The sequence below is a fragment of the Cricetulus griseus genome, chromosome 7 (assembly GCF_003668045.3).
Source record: "Cricetulus griseus strain 17A/GY chromosome 7, alternate assembly CriGri-PICRH-1.0, whole genome shotgun sequence".
NCBI classification, from domain to species: Eukaryota; Metazoa; Chordata; class Mammalia; order Rodentia; family Cricetidae; genus Cricetulus; species Cricetulus griseus.
The window spans coordinates 388,743-413,745 of NC_048600.1; the positions used below are offsets into that span (position 1 = coordinate 388,743).

The 25,003-nt window shown below is 43.2% G+C and overlaps 1 protein-coding gene across 3 annotated transcripts in view; it reads left to right on the top strand.

The window, feature by feature from the left end:
- The window catches only part of Lrrc8c (leucine rich repeat containing 8 VRAC subunit C), a 123,524-nt gene that overhangs the window by 59,228 nt on the left and 39,293 nt on the right, over window positions 1–25,003 (top strand). For all 3 annotated transcript variants that reach the window (XM_027425877.2, XM_027425876.2, XM_027425878.2), the window contains exon 2: window positions 22,392–22,533. In XM_027425877.2, the coding sequence (XP_027281678.1) occupies window positions 22,396–22,533 (138 nt within the window). In that variant the 5' untranslated portion in view covers window positions 22,392–22,395. The remainder of the gene's footprint in view (window positions 1–22,391; window positions 22,534–25,003) is intronic.

Below are 25,003 nucleotides of genomic sequence, written 5' to 3' on the forward strand. Positions count from 1 at the left end.
TCTTAAAATACATTTTGTATTTAGAATGTAATCTGAAAAGGACCAGTGGACTCTTCACCTCATGAAGGTTCTCAAATAGTCTTTCTGCTTGTCTCAGCATTTCAGTCTCTGGGGCATTTTGTTTAGAAGTGGCAAGGGTGACAAGATTGCCGTGGTTTAAAAATGTACATGCATGTTCATATTCTAAAAAAGATTTTTCCAAGTGTCATCTTTGTTTTAATATGGGGCTCATCCATGGGCAACTCTGATCCTCCTTTTTTCTCCCTAAAATGAAGCAGTTGATTTGAAAACTGAACCCGTGTGCAGCTACTTCTTGTATTATGTATAATGACAAATATTTAATATAAAGATGTGTTTGGGCCATCTGCTGACAGGAGAATGGACTTGCTTAACTCCATAGTCAGCCTTTAGGTTCTGTGTTGTTACTAAGAGGCTAGAGGGCTAAAAGATTTAGAAACCACTGAGAAAGGAAACAAAGTATCTCTGACATTGTCTGCTCAGATTTCTATTTGACCTCATTTCTTAAATCTGTGTGCTCTAAGCTTCCCTCTTAAATTTTTCCCAATACGTAGAATTCATGCTTTTAGGCGCGCTTGCACCTTTGAGCAATGATGGAGGCGCCTTCAGAGAAGTATTTAAAAAAATAATGAAAGCCAAAGCTGAGGGTGTGAGAGCTTGGACCTCCTGGCAATGTGACATCACCTAGAAGAGCTGTACCCTTAGAGACATCTGCTCTGTGTGTGCCTATGGGTTTTGGCGGGATGAAGGCTGTGAAGAGACTTTCTATACTCATGGAATGTTATACATAAAATATACCTAACGTGTTTCCTGCCTTTGGGAATGTTTTGAGAAGAGCGGAGGAGCCAGAAATAGTCATCATGTTTCCTTTTAAAATTGGACTTTTTGTGAACATATCTGCAGTAAAGCAGAACTCTTGGCTGAAACATGAGGGAACAGAGATCCTGGTAATTTTCTTGGGGCGAGAGATGGTTAACAAGTAGCCAAACCAAATTAATTTGAGCAAGAACATTGAAAGGGAAGTAAGGAATCAGTGTCCTCCTACTTTAATTTGGTGTTGTTTCCCAGTATTCAATTCATGGTACAGAAGGTTCTTGCTGTTTCGCCATGCCGAGTTCCTGGAAATTGCATCCAGATCCCCCTGAACTAGGATATTTGGAACAGCAGTGTTTGGAAACTGCGTTCTCCACCCAAAGGGTTTAGCTTCAAGCAGAAGCAGGTATAACTGAGAGTGTAATGTATTAATAGAAGTGATCCTGTGGCTCTGTAAACTATTTTTTTCTAGCTACGAATGAGTGACAGGTAGGCTCCATACTAGTGGCTCCATGGACAGAAGCTGGGTCCTTAGAGCCTCCACAAAGCTCTTCTCTTAGACTGTATTTCTGTGTCCAGAGCCTGGGGCAGAGTATTTAGCTCAGAAACATGATTACCATGAATGCAATCCCGGGACAGCTAGCTTCCTGAATGAAGTGATTCTGCTTGTGAAGTGTGATGAGCTTAGACACTGGAATATGACAGATTGGAGTTGGGGCTTTTGCTCTGTCACAGACTTTATAACATTGGGGATACTATTTAACTTGTGTGTAGGTTACATCTATAGGACAGGCCAGTGCCTACTTGATAGATTTATTGTAGACTAATAAACATAATGTCATTGATTACTGTGCTTAATGCAGTTGGCAGACACAACAGCACTACAAAAACAAGAAATTTGACTCAAAGGTTTTTTTTTTTTATTTGTAAAGCATTTTTTCTTAGTGTTATAACCTTTTTCTATTAATACTAACCTTTCTTACAGTAGCCACCATATGGAAATAACCTATCAACAGATGAAAATATATTGAAGAAAATGTCTCTTTCTCTCCTCCAGAAACAGTCCATGGCCTATAGATCCTCAGGGAAGGGTGGGGCCCCATGAGTCCCCTCTAATGTATCATTTTATTAGAATGTAATATACACCTGCAGTGGAATACTCAGCTTTCAAAAAGATGTAAATTCTTCAGTATATGATGGCCCCGGTAAACCCTGAAAATGTCACATTAAGAGAAATAGCTCAGTCAAATCCATACTAATTAGATTAGCGAGCACACCAGTGGTTCCGGGGAGCATGGCAGCAGGCAGTATAGGAGCCACAGTTGAGAGCTCACATTCAGATTCATAAACAGAAAGAAACAGAGGCATGCTGGGAATGGCTGAATCTTCTGAGGCCTCAAAGCCCACCCCCAGTGACACACCCCCCTTCCAACAAGCCGCACAGTCTAACCCTTCCCAAACGCTCTCCCCAACTGGGGATCAAGCGTATGGGGGCCATTCTCATTCAAACCACCACAAATAGGTACAACATTTTAGATAACGAGATACATAAATTCTCGGGACCTGTTGTAGAATTTTACACCTGTGGTCAGCAAAAATCACAGGGCATAGGTAAATACTTGCTGAGAAGGTAGATCTTATATAAAGTTTTCTTACCAAAATGACAATTTTTTTTGTCAATTGTGAACTCCATGGCCTACCTACCAAATCTAATTGTTGTCTCTACTGCCAAATATTAAGCACTAACTCCCTGCCTCTCACTGCAGTTAGAGCTTACCCTAATTATCTCTCTCACACTTCCTGACACTTACAAAGGAAAATAACTGTTCTGTTCGCCCTTTTGAGGATGAGGAAGCAGAACAATTGTGTAGTCTCCTCACCCTTTTACAAGTGGCAGATCCTGACCAGGTACTCATACGCGGGGGCCATCCTGCCACCTAGTGTGATTCTAGAGTCTTACCTGACTATCACTGGAGCTGAGAGCATTGTCCCAGCATAGGGTAAGTTCTCTGCCTGTCCAGTCCCAGATTCATTTGCCATAACCAAAAGGAAAATGAGTAATAGTAATACTGTGGAACTAAAGTAACTGATTGCCAGTGAGGTCTACCTACTGCCTTAGTAACTGAAGACAGTATTTCCCTCACGAAGATATAAATGAGATGGGAAAGTACAGCCTTGAACAGTAGCTGTGTTAGTTACTTTTCTGTTGTTGTGATCAAACACCAAGGCCAATGGAACTTAGGGGGGAAAAGTGTATTTGAGTTTGTGGTTCCAGAGGGATGAGTTACTGATGGTAACTCATTGTAGCAGCAAAAAAGAGCAAACTGCAAGCAGGGTGGGGCATAACACAAATAAATAAAAACCAGAGACAGATATTGGGGTTCAGGCTGAAGATCAGAAAAGCAAAGCAGCCAAGCCACCGGAGAGCACTTACCTGGGTGGTGGTGGTGTACACCTTTCATCCCAGCACTGGAGAGGCATATAAGACAGGAGCAGAGTCTCAGAGCAGGTAATTAGTCTCCAGCCACATTGAGGACAGGATCACCCCAGCCTTGGTAGAGGTGAGAACTCTCTAGTGACTGGCTGCTTTGCTTCTCTGATCTTCAACTTGAACCCCAATATCTATCTCTGGGTTTTTATTATTTGTGCTAACATGAGGTCTTATGCTGTCAGAGCCCAGCCCTAGTGACATACTTCCTCCAGCAAAGCCACACCCCCTGAACCTTCCCACAAAGTGCCACCAACAGGAGACAAAGTGTTCAAATGCTTGAGACCATGCAAGATATTTCTTATTTAAACCACCACAGGGGTTCTGGCCTTTATGTTTGTTTTCCTATTTTTTTTTCCTGAATAAAACCAGTGCTTTAGAATGAGTGGAGATTTGGAGAAACAGGAGTTGGTAGAAATATAATACAAAGCACTTAGCTTTTAAAAGTAAGGTTAAGATTTTAAAGGAGTCGTCCTTGATCCCAAGAAGCCCTTGAGAGGTACTGGATTAGCAGTATGATCTTCACTGTCAGGCTGTGTTTGATCACTTTATGTGGGTTTTTTGTTGTTGTTTGGTTGTTTGTTTGTTTTGCATGTTGCTATGGTAAAACTCATTCCGAGACTTGAGAGACCTTCCTGCTGAGGAAGGTTTTGTTAACGCTAGGGCCTGCATTTTCATTTCCACATTTTATCTTGGTGTTACCGGGGCAACCCAAATAATTTCATTTTCTCTTTGAAGTTGATGCCTGTAGGCTGGTATACTTCATGCTGACTCACTTGGTCTCTCACAGGGTTTTCTTCTTTTTCCCTAGTTTAATTCTTGCAGCTACTTTCCCTATGCCATTGTTTTCTGCTTCTGTAATCATCAGGTGGGTCACCGTTGTTATAGCGGTTAAATATTTGAGGGGATTACACATCTCATTGATGACTAGAAAAGAGCTATGGACCTTCTCACCAGAACAATGCCAGTTTAAGTAATGGTGGAGAAAAGCATTGAATATACAGGAGCACATTGAGGCATTTCTCTCCTAAATCTGTGTAGTTCTTAGGATTTGGAAAGCAAGTTTCAAGAGTTTGTGCAAGGACTCAGCTGACAGAATGCAGTGCAGTAGTATGAAGTCCTGGGGTCAGGCCCCAACCCCACATAAAACTGGATGCAGCCGCATATACCTGAAGTATCAGTACCCAAGAAGTAGGCACAGGAAGATCAGAAGCTGAAGGTCACTCGACTGTATGGCTAGGTAGAGGCTAGCTTCAGCTTCATGAGACACTGCCTCAAAAGCAAAGTCACCTAAGCAGAGTTTATGGTAAGAAATTTTTGAAAGTCTCTCTGAATGTATTCCAATCCTAAGTCCCCATTGCAAAAGCTAGACACACACTTGTTTCCAGTCCTTTATTCCCAGGCACTCATTCTTGTTTTTTGGTTTTGGTTTTGAGACAGTGTCATACAGCCCAAGCTGTGCTACCTCACCAAGGAGCTGAATCTGGACTTGAAGTAGCAATCCCCCCAACCTCCAACCACCACCATCACCACCTCTCCACTGTTAGGCTTACAAGTGCCGGTCACCACACCTGGCTAACATGGCTTTAGATCTTGTCCTCTGTGGCAGAAGTGAAAGCTAGTTGCCGCACATCTTCCAAGAGCTCGTGTGGCTCAGGTAAACCCTTCGAGTCTGAATTAGTGTGAAGAGTAGAGAACGGCTCACATTCCATCCCTAACTTCTTGTTTAGCTTTGACTCACCATGATGGGCAATTCGTAGTTTTAAAATGCTGAAAAGGGGAAATGAGAATGAAAAGGGAAAAAAAAGAGTAAAGCGGCAACATGGATAAACTTGCAAAACATCCTGATGAAGAGACATTAGCCAAGCACAGAAAGAAAATGGCTGCATGTCCTCACACACACAAATCTTAAAAGGCTGATCTCATGGAAGAAGGCAGGTAAATCACAGTCTCTGGACACAGGATGGGGATCTAGAGAAGTTATGTAACAGGACCAGGAAGTCCAGCAGGAAGAATTTGTTCTTACCTTCTATAGCATGTCAGGATAACTATTCACAGTAGCAAGAGGCTTGCCATGCCATAAAATGGTTTATGGTAGGCTGGCACAGTGGTAAGGCACTTGTCTGACATTCCCAACATCTTAGACTCAAACCCAAGCACCACAAAAAAAAAAAAAAAAAAAAAAAAACCAAAGGTCTGAGCACCTAAAGCCTATGAATATATGCCAGTTAAAATTGTTTCTACCTGGTGGTGGTGGTGCACACCTTTAATCCCAGCACTTGGAAGTTCGAGGCCCACCTGGTCTACAGAGTTAAGATCCAGGACAGCAAGGGCTACACAACACAGTGAAACCTAGTCTCAAAAACTAACAAACAAACAAGCAAACAAAAAATGTTTCTAAGCAGATCTAAGGAATCATCCTCTAACCAGAGGATAGACATGTCTGCATGCATTTGGGTGGTTGGTTCCTAGGTATATGTGGACAGACTGAATAGGAGAGCAAAACAAGTTGGCAGCATTTGGATAGAGGCAGGAGAGAGAAGCAGTCTGTGGCCCCCATCATCATCACTTGTGCTTGGGAAGGTGCTGACTGATCCCTAAGATGCCAAAGCAATGTTGGCTGACTGGGACGAGACTGTTATGAACTCAGCACCTACCATGGGCAACTGAGGTGTCGGGTGGAGGATGCCCCAACACAGGGAGGTGTCATTGGCACATCTGAAGGATGATTTAACTGGCAGCTGGGACACAAAACTGCTTGGCTTCTGCTGGGTGCTTGGCTTTCACAATTGAGTCTTGGTGGCTTTTTGTCAGTTTAGTCTAAAGATTGTCGTTGACTGTCCTACTTCTCTGGGGGCATCTCAACCAGCCCAATTCAAGTTTATCTTATTCAATGGAAACCGAAATAAAAATCCATACTGTCTCATGGAGAGCCATGTGAACCACCAAAGAAGGCATCTCAACTGCATGTATGAAGCATCCTGAATATGTCCAGCCCATCGTGTCTTTCACAATCATCATTAGGTGCAGGTGACATCTCTGCATCCTAGTGGGAGGCTCATACAGACAAACTGACTAATTCACTGCCTTCTCCACGTTAGCAGCTAGGGATGTCGCTGACAAAGCTAGCCTGGTACCTTTGTAAGGCTGCCAGGTCTACTGTCCGGCTCAGTGTTGGGGACAGAGAGGTTGTCACTGCCATTGAGAACCGTCTCATCCCAAGATCCTCCATTGATACTCTGAGCCCCTGCACCCCCAGGTGGGAGAAAAGAAGGCAATGAGGCCTTGGCTTTCTCCTCCCTGTCTCCAGTCCCACTTGTCACCCACAGGAATTCCGAGGGTGACCTTGCTTGTATCCAGTGCCTTGGATACAAATAAACCAACCTATCCTTCCACAAGTTCCCATTTCTCCATACACGGGGCATTATTGTTTAATTTGCAGTAACCTTTATGTCTGTGTAACCCTTCTCAGGCCCAGGGAAAGGGTGGGTCTTCTGAGCAGAGGGAATTAACTAACAAAAACAAAAATCCCTGGTTGTTCCATCAGTTGCCCTTTCTCTTGGCACTGAGCCTGCTTTCCACCACCCAGAAGATCATCGTTAAATCCTCCAGTTCCTCTTCAGAGCTCCAAAGGGCTCTTATCTTTGAAGTGTTTGACTTTTAAGAGTAATCTTTTTTTTCTTGTTTATGTCCTACTTTTTTTTCTATGAAGTTTTAAGTTTTAACTGAATTTCTCAGATTTTCCATGCTATTTATTTATTTATTTATTTATTGGTGAGACAGGGTCTCACTGTAGCTCTGGCTGGCCTCTAACTTACAAGGCTGGCTTTGAGCTCAGAGATCTGCCTGCCTCTGTCGCCTAAATGCTGTAATCAAAGGTTTGCACTACCCCTAGGATTAACATTTTAAAGACTTTCAATTTAACAACTCTTCGTTGTTTTGAAACAGGGTATCATGTAAGCCTAGGCTGACTTAGAACTAGCTGTTTAGCCTAGGATAACCTTGAACTCCCATGCTCTCCTATGCACTGGAAGCACTGGTAGTAAGACACACTTCATACGCTAATCCAACGTGACAAGTTTTAGACCAGCTTTGTCCCTTCTAAACACAATTTTCATCCAGCTGACAAATTTCAGATCAGAAACCGTCTGTAGATGCCACCAGGCAAGCTGATACATCACTAGGCTCATGAATCTTGTTTTCTAGATCTTTCAACAACTTTTAAAAATGGATCTGGCAAGGCTATAGACAGTTCTGAAATGGCTTTTCTAAGTTCCAACCCAGGATTTTTGCTAATAATAGCACCTGGTAAATACCCCTTTCTAAATGGTCTGCAGTTTTTCTGTGAGGGTGGCACTATGCCAGGCATGGCGAGGGAGGCCTGAAATCTCAGAGATTTGGTAGGAAGAGACAGGATGATTATAAAACTATGCTCTTCCTGAGCCACAGAGTGAGTTCAAAGCCAGCCTGGGCAAAATACAAAAAGTCTGAAACATTTAAAAATTAAAGAAGGGGCTAGGTGGGGATTTATCACAGTGGTAGACTATCAGATGTGTGAGACCTTAGGTTCAACCCCAGCACCATATGCACACCCACAAAAGAAAGGAAAAGGGCACATGTCTTAGGTACTGTTTTAAGGCTGTGATGAAACACTACGACCAAGGCAATTTCTTGAAAAAAGCACTTAATTGGGGACTTGCTTATAGTTTCAAAATGTTTGTCCATATCATTCATGTCTAGAGGCAGTCGGGGGTACTGAAGGAGTAGCTGAGAGCTTACATCCTAATCTGTAGACAGGAGGAAGTGGGGGTGGGGTGGGGGAGATAGGCAAACAGTCAGACAGACAGACAAACTGGGCCTGGCTTGGGCTTTTGACACTACAGAGTCCACCCTGGATGACACTCCTCCAGGAAGGACATACCTCCAAATCCTTCCTAAGCAGTAAGCAGTTCACCAACTGCAGACTAAGCATTCAAATACATGAGCCTATAGGGGCCATTCTTATCCAAACCACCGCTAATGGGGGATGGAGAGATAGCTAAGTAGTGAGAAGCACTTGTTCTTGCGGAGGACCCAAGATCAGTTCCCAGCAGCCACAGGAGAATTCACAACCATCCACAACTCTAATTCCAGAGAATCCAACACCCTCTCCTGACCCCTCCAGAACCAAGCCTTCAGATAGTATGCGCATCCATACAGGCAAAACACTCATACTATGGGAATGAATAAAATAAAATCTAAAAAACTTACTAAAAAATAAATATAATGGAATTGTGTTGGCTCTTACCCAGAATTATCTGATTTTTAAAAAAATTTTTTCCTTCTATTGTTAATCTGCTAAAAATACTTTTGTTAATTCTTTGCATGGTTCATACTCCTCCTCTCCTTAATTCCTCCCAGATCCACCCACCTCCTTCCCCTTCTCCAAGTTCATTATCTGTTTTGGTTTTGGCATAATTATCCAGTGACTCCAATTTGTGCTGTCCATATTTTCGGTGTGAGGACACCCAGTGGAGTGTAGTCAACCTACCAGGAACCACACCCTTAAAGAATACTGACTGCCCTTCCCTAGAAACCATCAAATACCCATAGCTCCTCAGTGAGGGGTGGCAGTTTCTGACCCCCTCTGGTTCTGGGCTATCAATGTAGATTGGTTTGATCCTGTTGTGTGGGTCTCAGGCATGAAACCTCTGAGTTCATGATGCAGTGCCCTGCCAGATGGCATTTACTCTGACCCTTCCCCCACCCCCTTTTCTGTGATGGGTCCTGATCCTTGGGGAAAGTCTGCGATGTAGGTGTCTCCTTTGTGACTGAGCAGTCTACTGTTCTCTGCACTCTCATAAGTTATGAGTTTCTGCATTAACCTCTGCCCACTGGGAAGGGAAACTTCTCCAATGAGGTCTGAGAGCGGCACGGATCCCAGTTTGGGACTGATCGTTTTTATCTTTTTTAATTGAAAAACACATTCATCTTCAGAAATAGTTATATTTTAATAATATGGCATTTTTCCATATTGATATTTGAGACAATCCAGAATCCATCCTTCTGCTGCATACAAGAAACACACCTCGAATTCAAAGGCAGACATTACCTCAGAGTAAAGGGTTGGGATAAGATATTCCGATCAAATGGACCCAAGAAATGAGCTGGGGTAGCTATCCTAGTATCTAACAAGTTAGTTTGAAGTTAGACAGGTACAAAAAAATTGGAATAATCCCCTGTGTCTTATCAGACCACTATGCTTTAAAGTTAGAATTCAAAAACAACACAAATTGCAGAAAACCTACCAACTCATAGAAATTGAACAACACCCAATTGCACCATTCCTGGGTCAAGGAAGAAATAAAGAAAGAAATTAAAGACTTCCTAGAATTAAATGAAAATGAAGACACAACATACACAAACTTATGGGACACATTGAAAGCAGTACTAAGAGGAAAGTTCATAGCTCTAGGTGCTCACATGAAGAAACTAGAAAATACTCACACCAGAGAGTGGACATCACAGCTGAAAGCTCTAGAACAAATGGCAGCAAAATCACCCCGAAGGAGTGGATGTCAGGAAATAATCAAACTGAGGGCAGAAATCAATAAAGTCAAAAAAAAGAAAACAATTCAAAGAATCAATGTAACAGAGTTGGTTCTTCGAGAAAATCAAACAAGATAGACAAACCTTTATCCAAACTAACCAAAAGGCATAGAGAGAATGTGCAAATTAACAAAATCAGAAATGAAAAGGGGGACATAACAACAGACACTGAGGAAATCCAGAAAATATTCAGGTCATACTTTGAAAACCTGTACTCCACAAAATTTGAAAATGTAAAAGAAATGGACAATTTTCTGGACAGATATCACTTACCAAAATTGAATCAAGAACAGATAAGCAACTTAAACAGACCTATATAACCTCTAAGGAAATAGAAGCAGTCATCAAAAGTCTCCCAACCAAAAAAAGCCCAGGGCCAGATGGCTTCAGTGCAAAATTCTACCAGAAATTCAAAGAAGAGCTAATACCAATACTCCTCAAATTTTGCCACACAAGAGAAGCAGAAGGTTCATTGCCAAACTCTTTTTACAAGGCTACAATTACCTTTGTGTACCCATGCTACACAAAGATATAACTAAGAAAGAAAACTATAGACCAATATCTCTCATGAACATAGATGCAAAAATAATCAACAAAATACTGGCAAACCTCCAAGAACATATCAGAAAAATCATCCACCATGGTCAAGTAGGCTTCATCCCTGGGATGCAAGGTTGGTTCAACATTCGAAAATCTATCAACAAAAATCTGTCAATGTAATCCACCATATAAGCCAACTGGAAAAGAAAAACCACATGATCATCTCACTAGATGCTGAAAAAGCCTTTGACAAAATCCAACATCCCTTCATGATAAAGGTCCTGGAGAGATCAGGAATAACAGGAACATACCTGAACATAATAAAAACAATATACAGTAAGCCAACAGCCAACATCAAACTAAATTGAGAGAAACTCAAAGCTATCCCTCTAAAATCAGGAACAAGAAAACACTGTCCACTCTCTGAATAACTCTTCAATATTATCCTTGAAGTTCTAGCTAGAGCAATAAGACAACAAAAGGAGATCAAGGGGATACAAATCGGAAAGGAAGAAGTGAAGCTTTCACTATTTGCAGATGATATGATAGTCTACATAAGTGAACCGAAAAACTCAACCAGGGAACTTCTACAGCTGATAAACACCTTTAGCAAAGTGGCAGGATACAAAATTAACTCAAAAAAATCAGTAGCCCTACTATATATGGATGATAAATGTGCTGAGAAAGAAATCAGAGAAACATCACCCTTTACAATTGCCACAAGCAACATGAAATACCTTGGGGTAACGCTAACCAAAAAAGTGAAAAACCTGTATCATAAGAATTTTGAGTCTTTAAAGAAAGAAATTAAAGAAGATACCAGAAAATGGAAGGATCTCCCATGTTCTTGGATAGGTAGGATCAACATAGTAAAAATGGCAATCTTGCCTAAAGCAATTTACAGATTCAGTGCAATCCCCATCAAAATCTCAGCACAATTCTTCACAGAACTTGAAAAAAACAATTCTCAACTTTATATGGAAAAACAAAAGGCCCAGAATAGCCAAAACAACCCTGTACAATAACAGAACTTCCAGAGGCATCACTATCCTGGATTTCAAGCTCTATTATAGAGCTATAGTCCTGAAAACAGCTTGGTATTGGCACAAATAGACAGGTGGACCAATGGAATCTAGTTGAAAACCCTGATATTAACCTGCACACCTATGCACGCCTGATTTTTGACAAAGAAGTCAAAGCTATACAATGGAAAAGAAAGCTTCTTCAACAAATGGTGCTGGCATAACTGGATGCTGGCATGTAGAAGACTGCAGATAGATCCATGTCTATCACCATGCACAAAACTTAAGTCCAAATGGATCAAAGACCTCAACATAAACCCAGCCACCCAGGTTGTGGGAGAGCTGGCCCCGATGCCATGGGCCTTGGAGCGCTGGGTCTGCCCCTCTCCTGAGTGGTGGTCCTAGTGGTCCAAACCCACCAGCTCAGCCACCACCCAGACCCACATCCTGGGCCTTGGGTTGGACCCACCCTAACATCCAACCTATCTGTGACCTGCTGGAGTGCAAGAAGGGACTGGTCCTGCGGAGCGGTAACTGCAGGATCTCCATGCCTTGGGCAATGGCAGCATATCCAAGAGGAGTTTCAGTGAGAGTTCAGTGATGATGGTGTGCCAGAGGCCTGAACCAGACCACTGCCTCATTGCAATGAACAGTTTGTGGATGGGGCTGATTGGACAAAAGGGGTACACTGGGTAACACACTAGCTCCTGATGCCACTAGGATGAGTGAAGAGGTGTTGGAAAGACAGAGGAGTGAGGTGGGCTTTTTGTTTGTTTGGTTTTGTTTTTAATCAATTTGGAGGGGCATACTGCAGGGGTGAGGAGCAGATACGGAGGGACTAGGAGGTGAGGGGAATTAGGGTGCATGATGTGAAATTCCCAAAGAATCAATAAAGTATTACATTTTTTTTTAAGGCCAGTGGAGGGACTAGGGTGTATCTTTGTTGGAAGAATGTGGTAGAAATATTACGATACACAGGATTGGGAAGGTTAATTTTATTGGGGAGAAATCACTTACATAAGAAACTGATAATCCAAGGTCAGTGCTCTGAGCATCCAATCTCAGCTGCCCTCCAGGAGCCGACCAGAACCCAGAGCAAACTCCAGATCTAGGCCTCTTCTCGGCACCTCCTCACCTGTGACCATGCCCAAACAGTCATGGTCAGTGCTACAAGTATGGGCGGGGTGTATATCTCACTACAGTACAATGCTTGCCTGCCCTGCTTGCAGCCCTGATCTGACCTGTATAAACAGGGTACACTAAACACACCTGTAACCCAGCACTAAGAATGTAAGGTAGGAATGTCAGAAGCTCAAGGCCATCCTTGGCCACTTAGTGGAAATGCAGAAATCCAGACTCAGTTTCGAGCTGTTTCTGTTTTGTGTCATCATAACGTTCAGACAAGTCGAGGTGGCCCTTCCCCTTGGGGCCAAACTGAGACTAGGAACATATTCCCATCAGCACACTGTCTCCAGCAATGGTGTCAAGCATCGCATGGGTTTCACCAGTCCTCGGCTGTGACACAAGTTCTAATAGGTCTTAATAATAAAAGCCCAGAGTCAGATATAGGGGGAAATGCTGAGAGATCAAAGAGACAAAGGAACAAAACCACAGACACCTTAGCTACTCAACTGCCAGCAGAGACTGAGCTCCTGTCTCATCCCACCTTATCATTTCCTCTCTCCGCTAAGTCATATCACTTCCTGTCTGCCTGTACAGTCTCCAGACATCTATAGTTAACTAGTGGCTAGCTCTGCCCTCTGATCTGCAGGCAACCTTTATTTGTTAGAGTATAAACAAGATATCACTACACTTGGCTTTGATAAAATACATAGTTCCCAACTCCTTTCCTCTTCTCAGGCATTTTCTCTAATACTAAATTTGTTTTGATTAATCACTTTTTACAATATGCATCTATGTATTAATGCTTTTGGTTTTCTTTATTGCAATATCAAGTTTTTAAGAGAGTAATGTAGTAGAACAATTTGGTATTTACTACAAATTGCTTCATTGGGTGTGTGTATTTGTGTGATTTAAACTTAACAGATAAGCATTAATTTCTAAGACCCCGTTGTTTCCTAGAAGATTCTGAGATAAACTATGTATTTTGTCTCCGTTGAAATGAAACAAACCTCTACAGCATCGGCACAGAAACACAAGTCAACTCTGATTAGAAAGAAGAGCATTGCATTGTTGGATTCATAGGAATCCAGCTAGCAGGTCCCCTCTCCTGAGAGACTGTGTGGGGAGGAGCTAGTACCTGGTCTGTTGTGTTCTCTATTTCCTGGGCTCCTAGCACAGTGCCAGGCATAATTCATTTTCATAATTCACTTTAGCAAGCCAATTAGTAACGAAAGTGAATCATGCTTCTGCTGGGTAGTTGCCCCAAACAGCTCCTGATCAAACACATGACATGTTTTTAGTAGCTTCCAAGGGCAATGACTACCATAGAGTTCCCAGAAACATCACACAAAGCCAGGCCTTGGTGCATGGTTTGCTGTACACATTTACAGAGGGATTGTTCTTAAATAGTCACAGGAGATGGCTGGAAATGAAAGTGATCTTTTCCCTGGTTAAGGCAGAACCAAAAGTGCTACCTGTACTGACTTTCACTTCCTGCCATCTCTGCCCTTGGAAATCAGGGGAATTTCAAACTGAAGACTTTTCATATAAGATAACTGAACCATCCACTCACGGAAACATAGGAATGTATGGAGAGACCCAACTAACTGGTACTATAGAGGTACCTCTTGGGTCACAAGGTCAACTTTACCTTTAAGCTTCCTCTGAGTTAACCACTTTGATTTCAGGACAGCTTGAGGGTGGCATGTATGTCTTTAAAGAATCACTTGCTTTAATAGCACTTAAGGACTTTTATTGCTTACAGTCAGACAAAGGACATGGCAGCAGGAGAAATTCTATTTCCAACTATTTGTTCAGAACTCTTTATGTTCTGTGAATGTTCCTCAGCCTCCTGTGACCTCATCAAAGAACTCCAGCGCAAGAACTTCTGCTGGAAGGTTCTGTTTCTCTGCTAGCTAGCTATCGTCCTTGATCAAGCATCTTGTCTCCCTTGGCTCAGGTTTCTCACCGCTAAAATGATGGTATGAACGGGATGACCAATCTCCTGACCCCTTTCAGTTCTAATTTGTAATGCACTTACGACTTCTCTCTTTTAACATGGAGTATTTCTGTAGCATCGTGTCATCACAACCTCCTCTAGTGGATTTTTCTAGAAAGATGTTGTCATGTGTGCCACATAGTAAGACTCTGTCCAGAGTTGTGCTCTCCGGAGGAAGAAGAATATACTCTTTGTGTCCCTGGGAAATGCACCTCTTTCATCCCTCTTCACGCTGCTGAAGAACAGCAGCTTGTTTTATGACAGATGCTTTGAGTGGATCCCTATGACTTTCTTTTAACCTGTGGACCCTTTGGTACAAAGGGGAAGAGTCTGTGGGTGTAAAACCATGTGTGCCTTCTCCATCCTGGCCTATGCCGTGCTCATGCCCTGGCCCTACAAAGAGGGGGCCATCTGCCTGTGATGTCACCCAGGCACATGTTGATTGTGAGTGACTGTTATAAATTTGAAAACAGTTTACCCCTCTTCCTCACTAGAATTACAAATATTCACTACTTTATGTGTATGTGAATATCTGTAATGATATATATATATATATATATATATATATATATATATATAATTATATATATGTGTGTGTGTGTGATGTTGGTGCAGTGTGCACACACATGTGTATGAATGAGCACTCTGCAAAGTATATTATGCAGAGTGCAGGGGAGAACATTGGGTACCTTGTCCTGTGAATCTCTACCTCAGTGGGACAGAATCCCTCTCTGAACCCAGTACGAGGCAAACTCAGGTCCTTGTTTTTACAGAACAAGAAGCACCCTGTCCCACTGAGTCATCTCCCCAGATTTGTTAATTTCATCAAATTTTGTCCCTTGTTTTCTCCATGTTTGTAACATATCTTGTGAACAAAATAGGACTGAGAAGGAATAAGAACCGTCTTTGTGAAACTTAGATTGTAATGGAAGGGCAGAAGCAGCTCAATAAGAAACTTAAGTTTTCTTTTTGACAGCTTAAATATGGATATAAGACACAGGGAGAGTGTAGGGTGACTCAGATTGGGGTCCTTGGTAACTGGAAGGATACAGTTGTCATTTACATGTGAAGCAGGGCTTTGCTGTGAGGGTGGGAAGTAAGGGGTTGACATTGGTAGATTTTGGCTTATCTAATGGGTAACTGAGTGAGATGTTAAATAGGATATTTGCATCAAAATGGAGGTACAACCATGCAGTGGATTTGATGTGGATAACAGTGATGCAGTTGCCCAAGGAGTGAGGAAGTGAGGGAAGAAAATCACCAAAGACTTAGCACTCAAAATAAAAGGCCCAGGACCAGGGAAGGAGATGCAAAAAAGAGGGACAAACAGCCAGGGAAGTCAGAAGCAAAGGGAAGCTGAAAGGAGAATGAATGGTTCCACGGTGTCAGGTGCTGCTGGGATATCAAATAGGAAGATTTAACCCCTACTCACTGCAGAACAAACAGCAACAAAACCACTGACAGGACTGGCAGTGACATACTTCCTCCAAAAAGGCCACACATTCTAATAGTGCCACTCCATACCTCACAAGCATGCTTTGGCTCCTTAGTTCACCTTCATCTCCCATAGTAAAGCATTAAGCCTACGAGACACCTCAGTCACTGGCTCAGGGAGTCTCACCTGCTGTAAGTTCTAAGGAAAGCCATCAATAAAGATCAGTGTGCCTGTGCCTTGGTAGCCCCTGGAACTCCACTAGCCCACATCTGTAAGGAACCACATAAGGTCAATATTTTGTGATGCTAACTTGTCTTTTGCCTTTGTCACTGACAGTGCAAAATCAGTGGTGTGTAAGGTACCAAATCAAGATGAAGGCCCAAGACTGGAGGGGGAGGAGTGTAGTCTTCCTCAGTGCACAGTTTTGTTTTGTTTTTAAACTCAGTTTTATATAATGTCCCTTTGACTCAGTAGAAGTTATTGTTTTAGTTTCTGTCCATCTTTTAACTAGATGTTGTATTGATGACCATGTGGTTGCATGGGAAAGATGCAGAACACCACAGAGTATAGAGGTGCCTCAAGGAAAAGCCCCATGAGTTTAGAGGTGGGACTTGGTCACTCGTTTCACAGTTTTCTACCCCACTCTTCCACAATAGTACTTGAGCCTTAGAGAGGGATGACACAGATGTCCGGCTGTTCTCTAACTCCCAACCCCCTTTACCCTGTGACTCCCATCTCCACAGTGTGGCTCAAAGAAAGTCCTTCTATTACAAAATACAAAAGGGGGGGGGGAAATGAAAAATGGAAAGACACTTGAATGGAAGCTAACACTGGAATAACTCATGGGCATAAACATGAATGTTTGCGAAACACTTTAGCAGTAAATCATATTCTTTGAACAAAGCAGCTGAGGACTATGGTTCCTCAGCCAGTGTTTTGTCAAAGCTCACAGTACCAGATGTGAAATTTCCCCCTGTAGCATGGGGGTTAAGTCCAAAGTTGATTTCACCCATAACACTTGAAGCCACTGTTGCACTATCTGACACATCTTGCCTGTCACTTGTGTAGCTCCTGGCCCTTGCATCCTTTGACTAGCTGAAGTGACTTCCTGACATTCCTTTGGGTATATTCGTGTGTCTCTCAGACAGCTTTCAATACCTCTAAACACTCAGATGATTAGGGCTTTGGGCCATTATTTCCCAGATACCTAAACAGCACATCTGGCACTATGAAAGCTGATCTCAAGGGAGGTTTCAGTCTCAACTTGATTTCTCAAGTCTTGCAACCAAAGCAAGAGATGTCTTCAGAAATAGGGTCTAGATGTGACATGCAACCAACAGTAGTGGTGGTATCTTATCATTTGTGGGTCTCTGGGGCATCATTGGTCAACCACTCATAGGAAAATAACCCAGGGGCACTGGGATCCTCAGCAGCCCTATCGCTTCTGGGAGAATCCCTTTCCGCAGAGAATACATTTGCTCACTCTGCAATCTTGATGGTGACAGACTATCACTGTATTCTTCCAATCTCCTTGGTGTCATCTGTGTTCACCCAAACATAAAGTTCCCAGGAATTTCACAGTTACATCTAGCCCTTGTTCTCTTTGTAAGTTGACTTCTCATCTTTGCTCCTGTGGGTATGCACATGTCCCTCAAGGAACTTGCTTAGGCCTGTTTATTGTGTGATATGGGCCTTTTGCCCGCAAGTATGTATGTGCACATCGTGTGTGCCCTTGGAGGCAGCAGAGGGCATCAGATCCCTTAAAGCTGGAGTTACAGACAGTTGAGAGCTACCATGTGGGTGCTGGAAACCTATCCTCTGGAAGAGCAGCCATGTTCTTACCTGCCGAGCCTATCTCTCCAGCCCCGTACTGAAACCAAAGATTGGCAGAACAATATTCCATAGAAGACAGTGTGGTTGTAAAGACAACCTTGATGAAAAACTTAGAATCCGTTGCCATTCGTGCCAGTCAACCATTGGCTAGTCTCAGAAGTCTGTAACTAAGGAGATACTAACATGAAACATTAGCAAGTTTGAATACAGCATGAAAACATTCTATATGTTCCTATCAATAGCTGACTTCCTCATCCTGGGCATCCATGGAGCCTCTGCATTTCTCTAGCACTTATGAATTCAGTGGAGCTGGCTCTGGGTGATCAATTTGGCCTAAAGTGAGGGAGGAATGGTGTCTGCCTCCCTGGCTACATCAGCCTGTAGTCAAGGCAGCTGTCCACCTGGCAATCATGCCTGGTGATCTGCAGGCAGGAAGGCAGAATGCATCCTTAAGAGGCATTGCACTGCAACTGTAGCCAAATGATGCCTCTCTGCATTGGCCACAAAGGGCCTGCAGCTGGGTGAACTTTATTCCAGGAGAAAAAGTTACAAAGGATACTCAATAGAGACAGCAGCCACCTCTAGTCAAGCTTAAATCTTTCTACCTGCTTGGTTCTAGCCCCTATGTGTTAGCTGATACCCATTGCCTTTGATACACTTGAGGGCCAAGAGAAGCCCTTACAGTGAGGTTCATTCCTACCCCCCTGTTGTTCATGCTGTAACTAACTAGCCAAGGTCTCAAAAATAAATATCCATAGTTACATGAAAGCCTAGTCACATAGTTCTTGCATCTCTGAACTCATAGTTTTGTGAGGCTGTGTTCAGTCTCATGCATTTTAACCCAAACAGCATGTCACAACATACTGGCTTTAAAACCAGACCTGAGAATCCAGCTGGAAAAAGTAAAATAATGCCATCCCTTTGTGTTTTAGAACATTTGGGTTTTCATAATAATATATGTTAACATGCAATGATTTTTCTTTCTTTCTTTCTTTTTCTTTTTCTTTCTTTTTTTTTTTTTTTTGGTTTTTTGAGACAGGATTTCTCTGTGTAGCTTTGGAGCCTATCCTGGCACTCACTCTGGAGACCAGGCTGGCCTTGAACTCACAGAGATCCGCCTGCCTCTGCCTCCCGAGTGCTGGGATTAAAGGTGTGCGCCACCAAAGCCCAGCTATTTTTTTTTCATTTTTGAATGCATAATTTTGTTGACTGACTTTCATGAGGAACATTCATTAACATGTAACCAATACTTTTTATGCCATACATTTACTCTTTTTCATAAATGAATACATGTCTTTTAAAAATCCATGTTTTTCATCTCTAATGTTAAATATTCAAGCGCATAGCAAACATTTTGGGATTTGTGTTACATATTGAGCATGAAGGGGAGAACAAGGTCACAAGCCCACTGCTCCCCAGTGGCATTTTTCCTTCCTGAAATTGTCTCTTGACTAAGTGAATTATCCCAGTTCTTTCAAAGGTTAAAGGGACTTGTGAAAGACACAACAACCAAACCCTGGAAAGAACAGTGGGGTACAGCAGTCACCACTGTCACCGAGTTGTCAGCACTAACCCCAGGTGAATGAGCATCTGAATCCATCCCTTTATTTCTCCAACAACTGCTCAGAGCTTATTGGTTTCCAGGAATGCCACCTCTGGGGAAGAACTTGGAAATCCAGCTGATGTAGAGCCTATCTATGTCAAACAAGTGACCTCAATACATTGAGGACAGTGAGAGAGTTCACTGAGGAAAAGGTCAAGTGGCTTGAGCTAACTCTGTGGTCTAGGACTGATTGAAACCATCGGGTGTGTTTGAGTGGTTTGCCTGAAATGGACTTTAAGGACACTGCTGGTTAGTTTTTGTCAGCTTGATTCCAGCTAGAGTCATCTAAGAAGAAGGAGCATCATTTGAGGAATTGCCTTCATCAAGCTTGCCATATGGGCGAGTTTGTGGGGCATTTTCTTGAGTAATGGTTAATGGGGGGTGTTGCCCACTTGGGTTAGTGTCACCTTTGGGCTGGTGGTCCTCAGTTGTATAAAGAAGCAAGCCATGGAGAACAAGCCCGTAAGCAGGGTTCATCCATGGGCCCTACTTCAGTTCTTGCCTCTATTCTCCTACTCTGCTTGAGTTTCTGCCTTGGCATTTCATCAAAGGTAGGCTGTGATCAGGACATGTGAGCCAAATAAACATGGCCTCCCCAAGTTGCCCTTGGTCATAGTGTTTAACAGAGCAATATAAAGAAAACTAGGACAGGCACACATGCCTGCTGGTGGCTGATGGAGTTAGCGTGGAATTGTGTTTCAGTAAGATGGAAAAACCACATCAGTGCTACTCAGATGTCAAGGAGACAGGCTGAAGTTTCCCAACATAATTAAAGAATAAACCCCAAAGAGTAAAACCCAAATTACTGTTTAAGAAATAGTTGTAGCTGGGCATGGTAGTATACACCTTTAGTCCCAGCACTCAGGAGGCAGAGGCAGGTGGATCTCTGTTGCTGTATTTTCTTGTCCTGCTGCTTCAGCTCCCAAATAAATATACGGATGCTGTATTAATTATAAAACTATTGGTCAATGGCTTGGGCTTCTTATTGGCTAGCACTGTTTTAATTATTAACCCACTTTTATTTTAGTTATTTCCATGTGGTCTTATCTTACTAGAGAACACCTGGTGTGTCCTTTCTACCCAGTCCTTACATGGTGACTCCTTTTGGTGTGCTCCCTCTGCCTATCTTTCCGAGAATTCTCCTTGTCTCCTTGCCCTGCCTATTTTCCTGCCTCTATTCACCAAAGAGTAGTGTTTTATTCATCAACCAATAAGAGAAACATATATACAGAAGGATATCCCCCCATCAGATATCTTGTGAGTTTGAGGCCAGCCTGGTCTACATAGTGAGTTCCAGGACAGCCAAGGCTATGTAGAGAGACCCTGTCTCAAAAAAAAAAAAAAAAAAAAAAAAACCTAAAACTAAATAAAGAGTTGTAAAGCAGCAAGACAGAAAGAACAGTTATGATAACTTTGCAAAGCCATGGCCACCAACAAATTCACAGGAGTCCTGGGTCACAGTGGAGGTTGTAAGAGTGGGCACGTGAGGAGCAGACTAAGAGGGCGTGGTCATTTCCCTTCCTCAGATCCTCAGGTGCACTGTGTGCTTTTAGTCGCTGTTGTTTACATAGCAGTAGCTTTTAAAATATTTGGGGGGAGGGCTGGAGAGGTGGCTCAGCACTTGAGAGCACGTGCTGTTCTTACAGAGGACTCTAGCTTCCTCCTGCAGCCACTAACTCTCATAGCTCTTGGGCAGTCATGGGCCTCAAATCCCCGCCCCAGTTCATGTAGGGCCCAGTCTTCTTCAGGTCATGTGCAGGTATCCAGATGGATATGTGTTCATAGCTGCTAATGTCGTGTCCTATCAAGAAAACAGTACTTTATAGCACTCACCATCTTCTTCTTGCCCCCTCTTCCATAGGCTTTGTGGGGAGCGGTGCAATATAATGTTCCATTTAATGCTGAACAGTTATTTTTGTAGAGACACTATTTTTGTGTTCCTTTTGTATCACTGTAACAAACACCTGGGATAAAGTGACTGTAAAAGACCAAAGGTTTCTTTTGGTCCATGGTCTTAAACACTTTAGTCCATTGTCTGTTTGCCTATTGCTTTTGGGTCTTTGACATGGAGTTACATCATGGCAGGCCAGGCCTACTGGTCATGCGACATCTGGGAAGCTGAGAGAGAAGCAAGCACAGGGTCCCTTCAAGGGACGCTCTCACAATGACCTAATTTCCTTCTACTGTGCCTGACCTCTTAAAGGTCTTCCCCCTTCTAAAAGCACCACAGGGTGGTGGCCATACCTGTGTTAACCCTTGGCTCTAGGAAGGGCTCATCCAAAGTGTAGCAAGTTTCCAGGGCAAACTGACTTCTCAGAAGAGAAAATCAGGATATGTTTGAGAGTCACAGTGGAATGTGATGTGTAAGAAACAGAAAAGTAATTGAAACAAAAGCATTTAGACAAAAAATGAGGAGAAAAAGACACACATCCCCGTTCTACTAAAGACAGCCGTGTAGCCACATGGTTTTCCTTCCCTCTGGAGTAAATGTAGCACCCATGAATAGATTCCCAATAAAGCAGTAACAAATGGATACAGAAATGACAGGGACTCTAAAGCACAGCCCAAGAAGACAAGAAATAACAAAGACATTTCAGAGCATGGACCCCATCTCTGTGGCATCTTCATGCTCTACTTGAGGGTGTGAGGAAGTGAGAATACAGGGAATCCCTGGGTATGTTTAAGCCCGAGGAACACAGAGGGAGCTTGGTTACCAGACGCTAACTCAGCTGTATGGGGCTCTCTTCATTTCTTCCATTGGTGGTCCATCACCAGCTCAGGAATACCATGTGTCTATCCCTTTGGCTTCAGAAGACCCTGCTCTTGCGGGTTCACAAAAGTATTTTTGATGTTGCTAACCAACAACAACAAAATGCCATTATGTGATGTCCAAAGAAAAGTTAACTCACCAGCATCCTCTCCTTTCTCAGAAACATGATTCCAGTGACAGAGTTCCGGCAGTTCACCGAGCAGCAGCCCGCCTTCCGGGTGCTGAAGCCGTGGTGGGATGTGTTCACAGATTACCTCTCAGTGGCCATGCTGATGATTGGGGTGTTTGGATGTACTTTACAGGTAAGTGCCTGACTCTTGGAAGACTGAAAGCCAAGCGGTGCTACTTAAGGGGCTGGGGATGCAGCTTGCTGGTGGAAGATGTCTGGAATAAACACACAAAGCCCTGGGTTCAATCCCCAGCATTGTACAGGGTGGAAAGAGGGGACAAAGAGAGGATGGGGAGGGAGAAGAGAGAGCTGGCTGAATGGGGTGGAGGTCACAGGTAACTATTAGGCAGTCGTCTCAATGGCGTTGGTAATCAGGCAGGGAACCTGCTAACCCTTCCTGATAAGATGGCACTGTGCTAGGATGCAAGGAAGCCACTTGCTCCAGTGACACTTGTTTCATTAACATCCCAAAGGGCTCCTCATCTTTCATTGCCTTCACATTGAAGTATTCACAATGCCACTTCCATTGTCAAATACAGCTTTTGGTTTTTCCTTGCCTCTTACACTTGAGCCTGAGTTTCTCTGGGAGAATTAGTATTTCCCAGAGAGACCAAGTGTCTGGTTCTGTGTTAAAATGTAACCCAGTCACAAATTCATTCTGTACAGAGGCTGTGTATTCATGTATCAAATCCAGACATATCATCATACCTGTTACTATGCCAGGCACCATACTCAAAGGACCTAAGTGCTGCATGTAGTTAATTTCTGGGTGGGAGGGAGCTAAGATTCTAGGCAAGCAGAAGAGACTGTAGCACGGGTAGCAAGGAAGTGCAGAGGAAAGAACTCAACTTAGCCTAGAAATGAGAAAAAGGTAATAGTTGTGTTAAAAATTGGAGAATGAATTGGCTGGCTAGAGGGTGGGAGCTGGAAGAGTGGGGAGAAGGTGCCAGGAGAGGGGAGGAAGCTAAAGAAAGAAAGAAGACAGCATTGGTAGGAAACTCTCAGAAGGACTGCTGCAGATTACCCAATTGGGATGACATCAGTGTGGTGCCTGGGACTGGAATCATCCAAGGAGAACGAGGGGAGGGAAAGGATGTCAGGAGCAGCGCTGAAGAGTTCTTGGAGGAGCAATGGGGAGCAATAGGTCCAGATGGAGAGCAGGAGAGTCCCATACTCAGGGAAGGTGTGAGTAACAATAGCAGGCAGCTCCCAACCGACGAAGGAGAGAAAAGTAACATCTGGACCCTTAGGAACTTCAGTTCACTGGCTGGTTAAGTGGATGAAAGTCAGAGGCTGTAGGTAAGTGGAACCTTCAGGAAGAACATCTGGAATATGTAGGAAGAAAGAAAAATCTCCAGAAACAATACAGTGTAGAAATAATGGCCCTGCTCCCCAATAGTGACCCAAGCAAGCAAGGGTTTCCCTGGCATACTAAAGGTAAAGCTGGCACCTGAGAGGCAGCAGCTGCCATGCCATGTAGAGCTTTGTCAATTCTGGAAGGTGACTTTGCTCAAATGAGACAGGACCTGAGTGGACTGTTATGAGCAGAGGGTTTTCATGAGGTGGTATTATCTGTCTGTCTGTCATTCTATCTTTGGACTTACCTGCCTAACTATTTATTTGTTTTGATTCTTTTGAGACAGGGTCTCACTATGTTCCCTTGGCTGTCCTAGATCTCACTCTGTAGAACAGGCTGACCTTGAACTCACTCACAGAGATCTACCTGCCTCTGCCTCCCAAGTGCTGGGATTAAAGGCGTTTGCACCACCATGCCTGGCATGAAGTGGTATTTTAACAACACCACTCCAGCTGTGGAAAAGCAGTGTAAGCACAGGCAAAGTGACATACTTATAATGTCAACACCCAAGAGGCAGAAGGATCATGATCCCAAGGCCAAGAAGCAAGTTCCTGTCCAGCCAGAGCTACACGGTGAGAGTGTCTTGTAAACCCAGGCACTGGAAGTGCAGCTCATACTTTTCTAGATATAACCCCAGCAGAGAGCAATCAAGACCGAAGCACTTTCGAATGGGAACCAGAGATATAGTACAGGTGCAAAGGAAGGGAATGTGTATGGGTTGATTGATTACTTGGAAAGCCAGTACAATAATGCAGATATTAATCCAGTGCCTCAGACCAGTAGAAACTAGCTGTGATATATTGAGGGAAACATACCAAGGGTTTCTGGATGATTGAATGTTAAGTGTGAGAGAGAAAAACAATGGAGATGTCTCAGGGTTTTAGACCTGAGCAACTGAAAAGGTTTGGTTTTGAGCATGCTATATTTGAGATACATGTTAACCTCCCAGGCTGTGATGAGTGCATAGGTGGGTACATGAAGAGTAGCTGTGAACTGATGGAGGCAGATGCAGAGACCCACAGCCAAACATTAGGTGGAGATCGGGAATCCTGTAGAGGTGGAGAAAGGAGTGCAGGAGCCAGAGGGGTCAAGGACACCTTGGGAAGGCTCACACAATCAACTAACCTGGGCTCATATACATATACATATATACATATATACATATACATATACATATACATATATATTACAGTTGTATAGCTTGGTCCTCTTATGGGACTACCTTGCTGACTTTGGGGATCCTGTT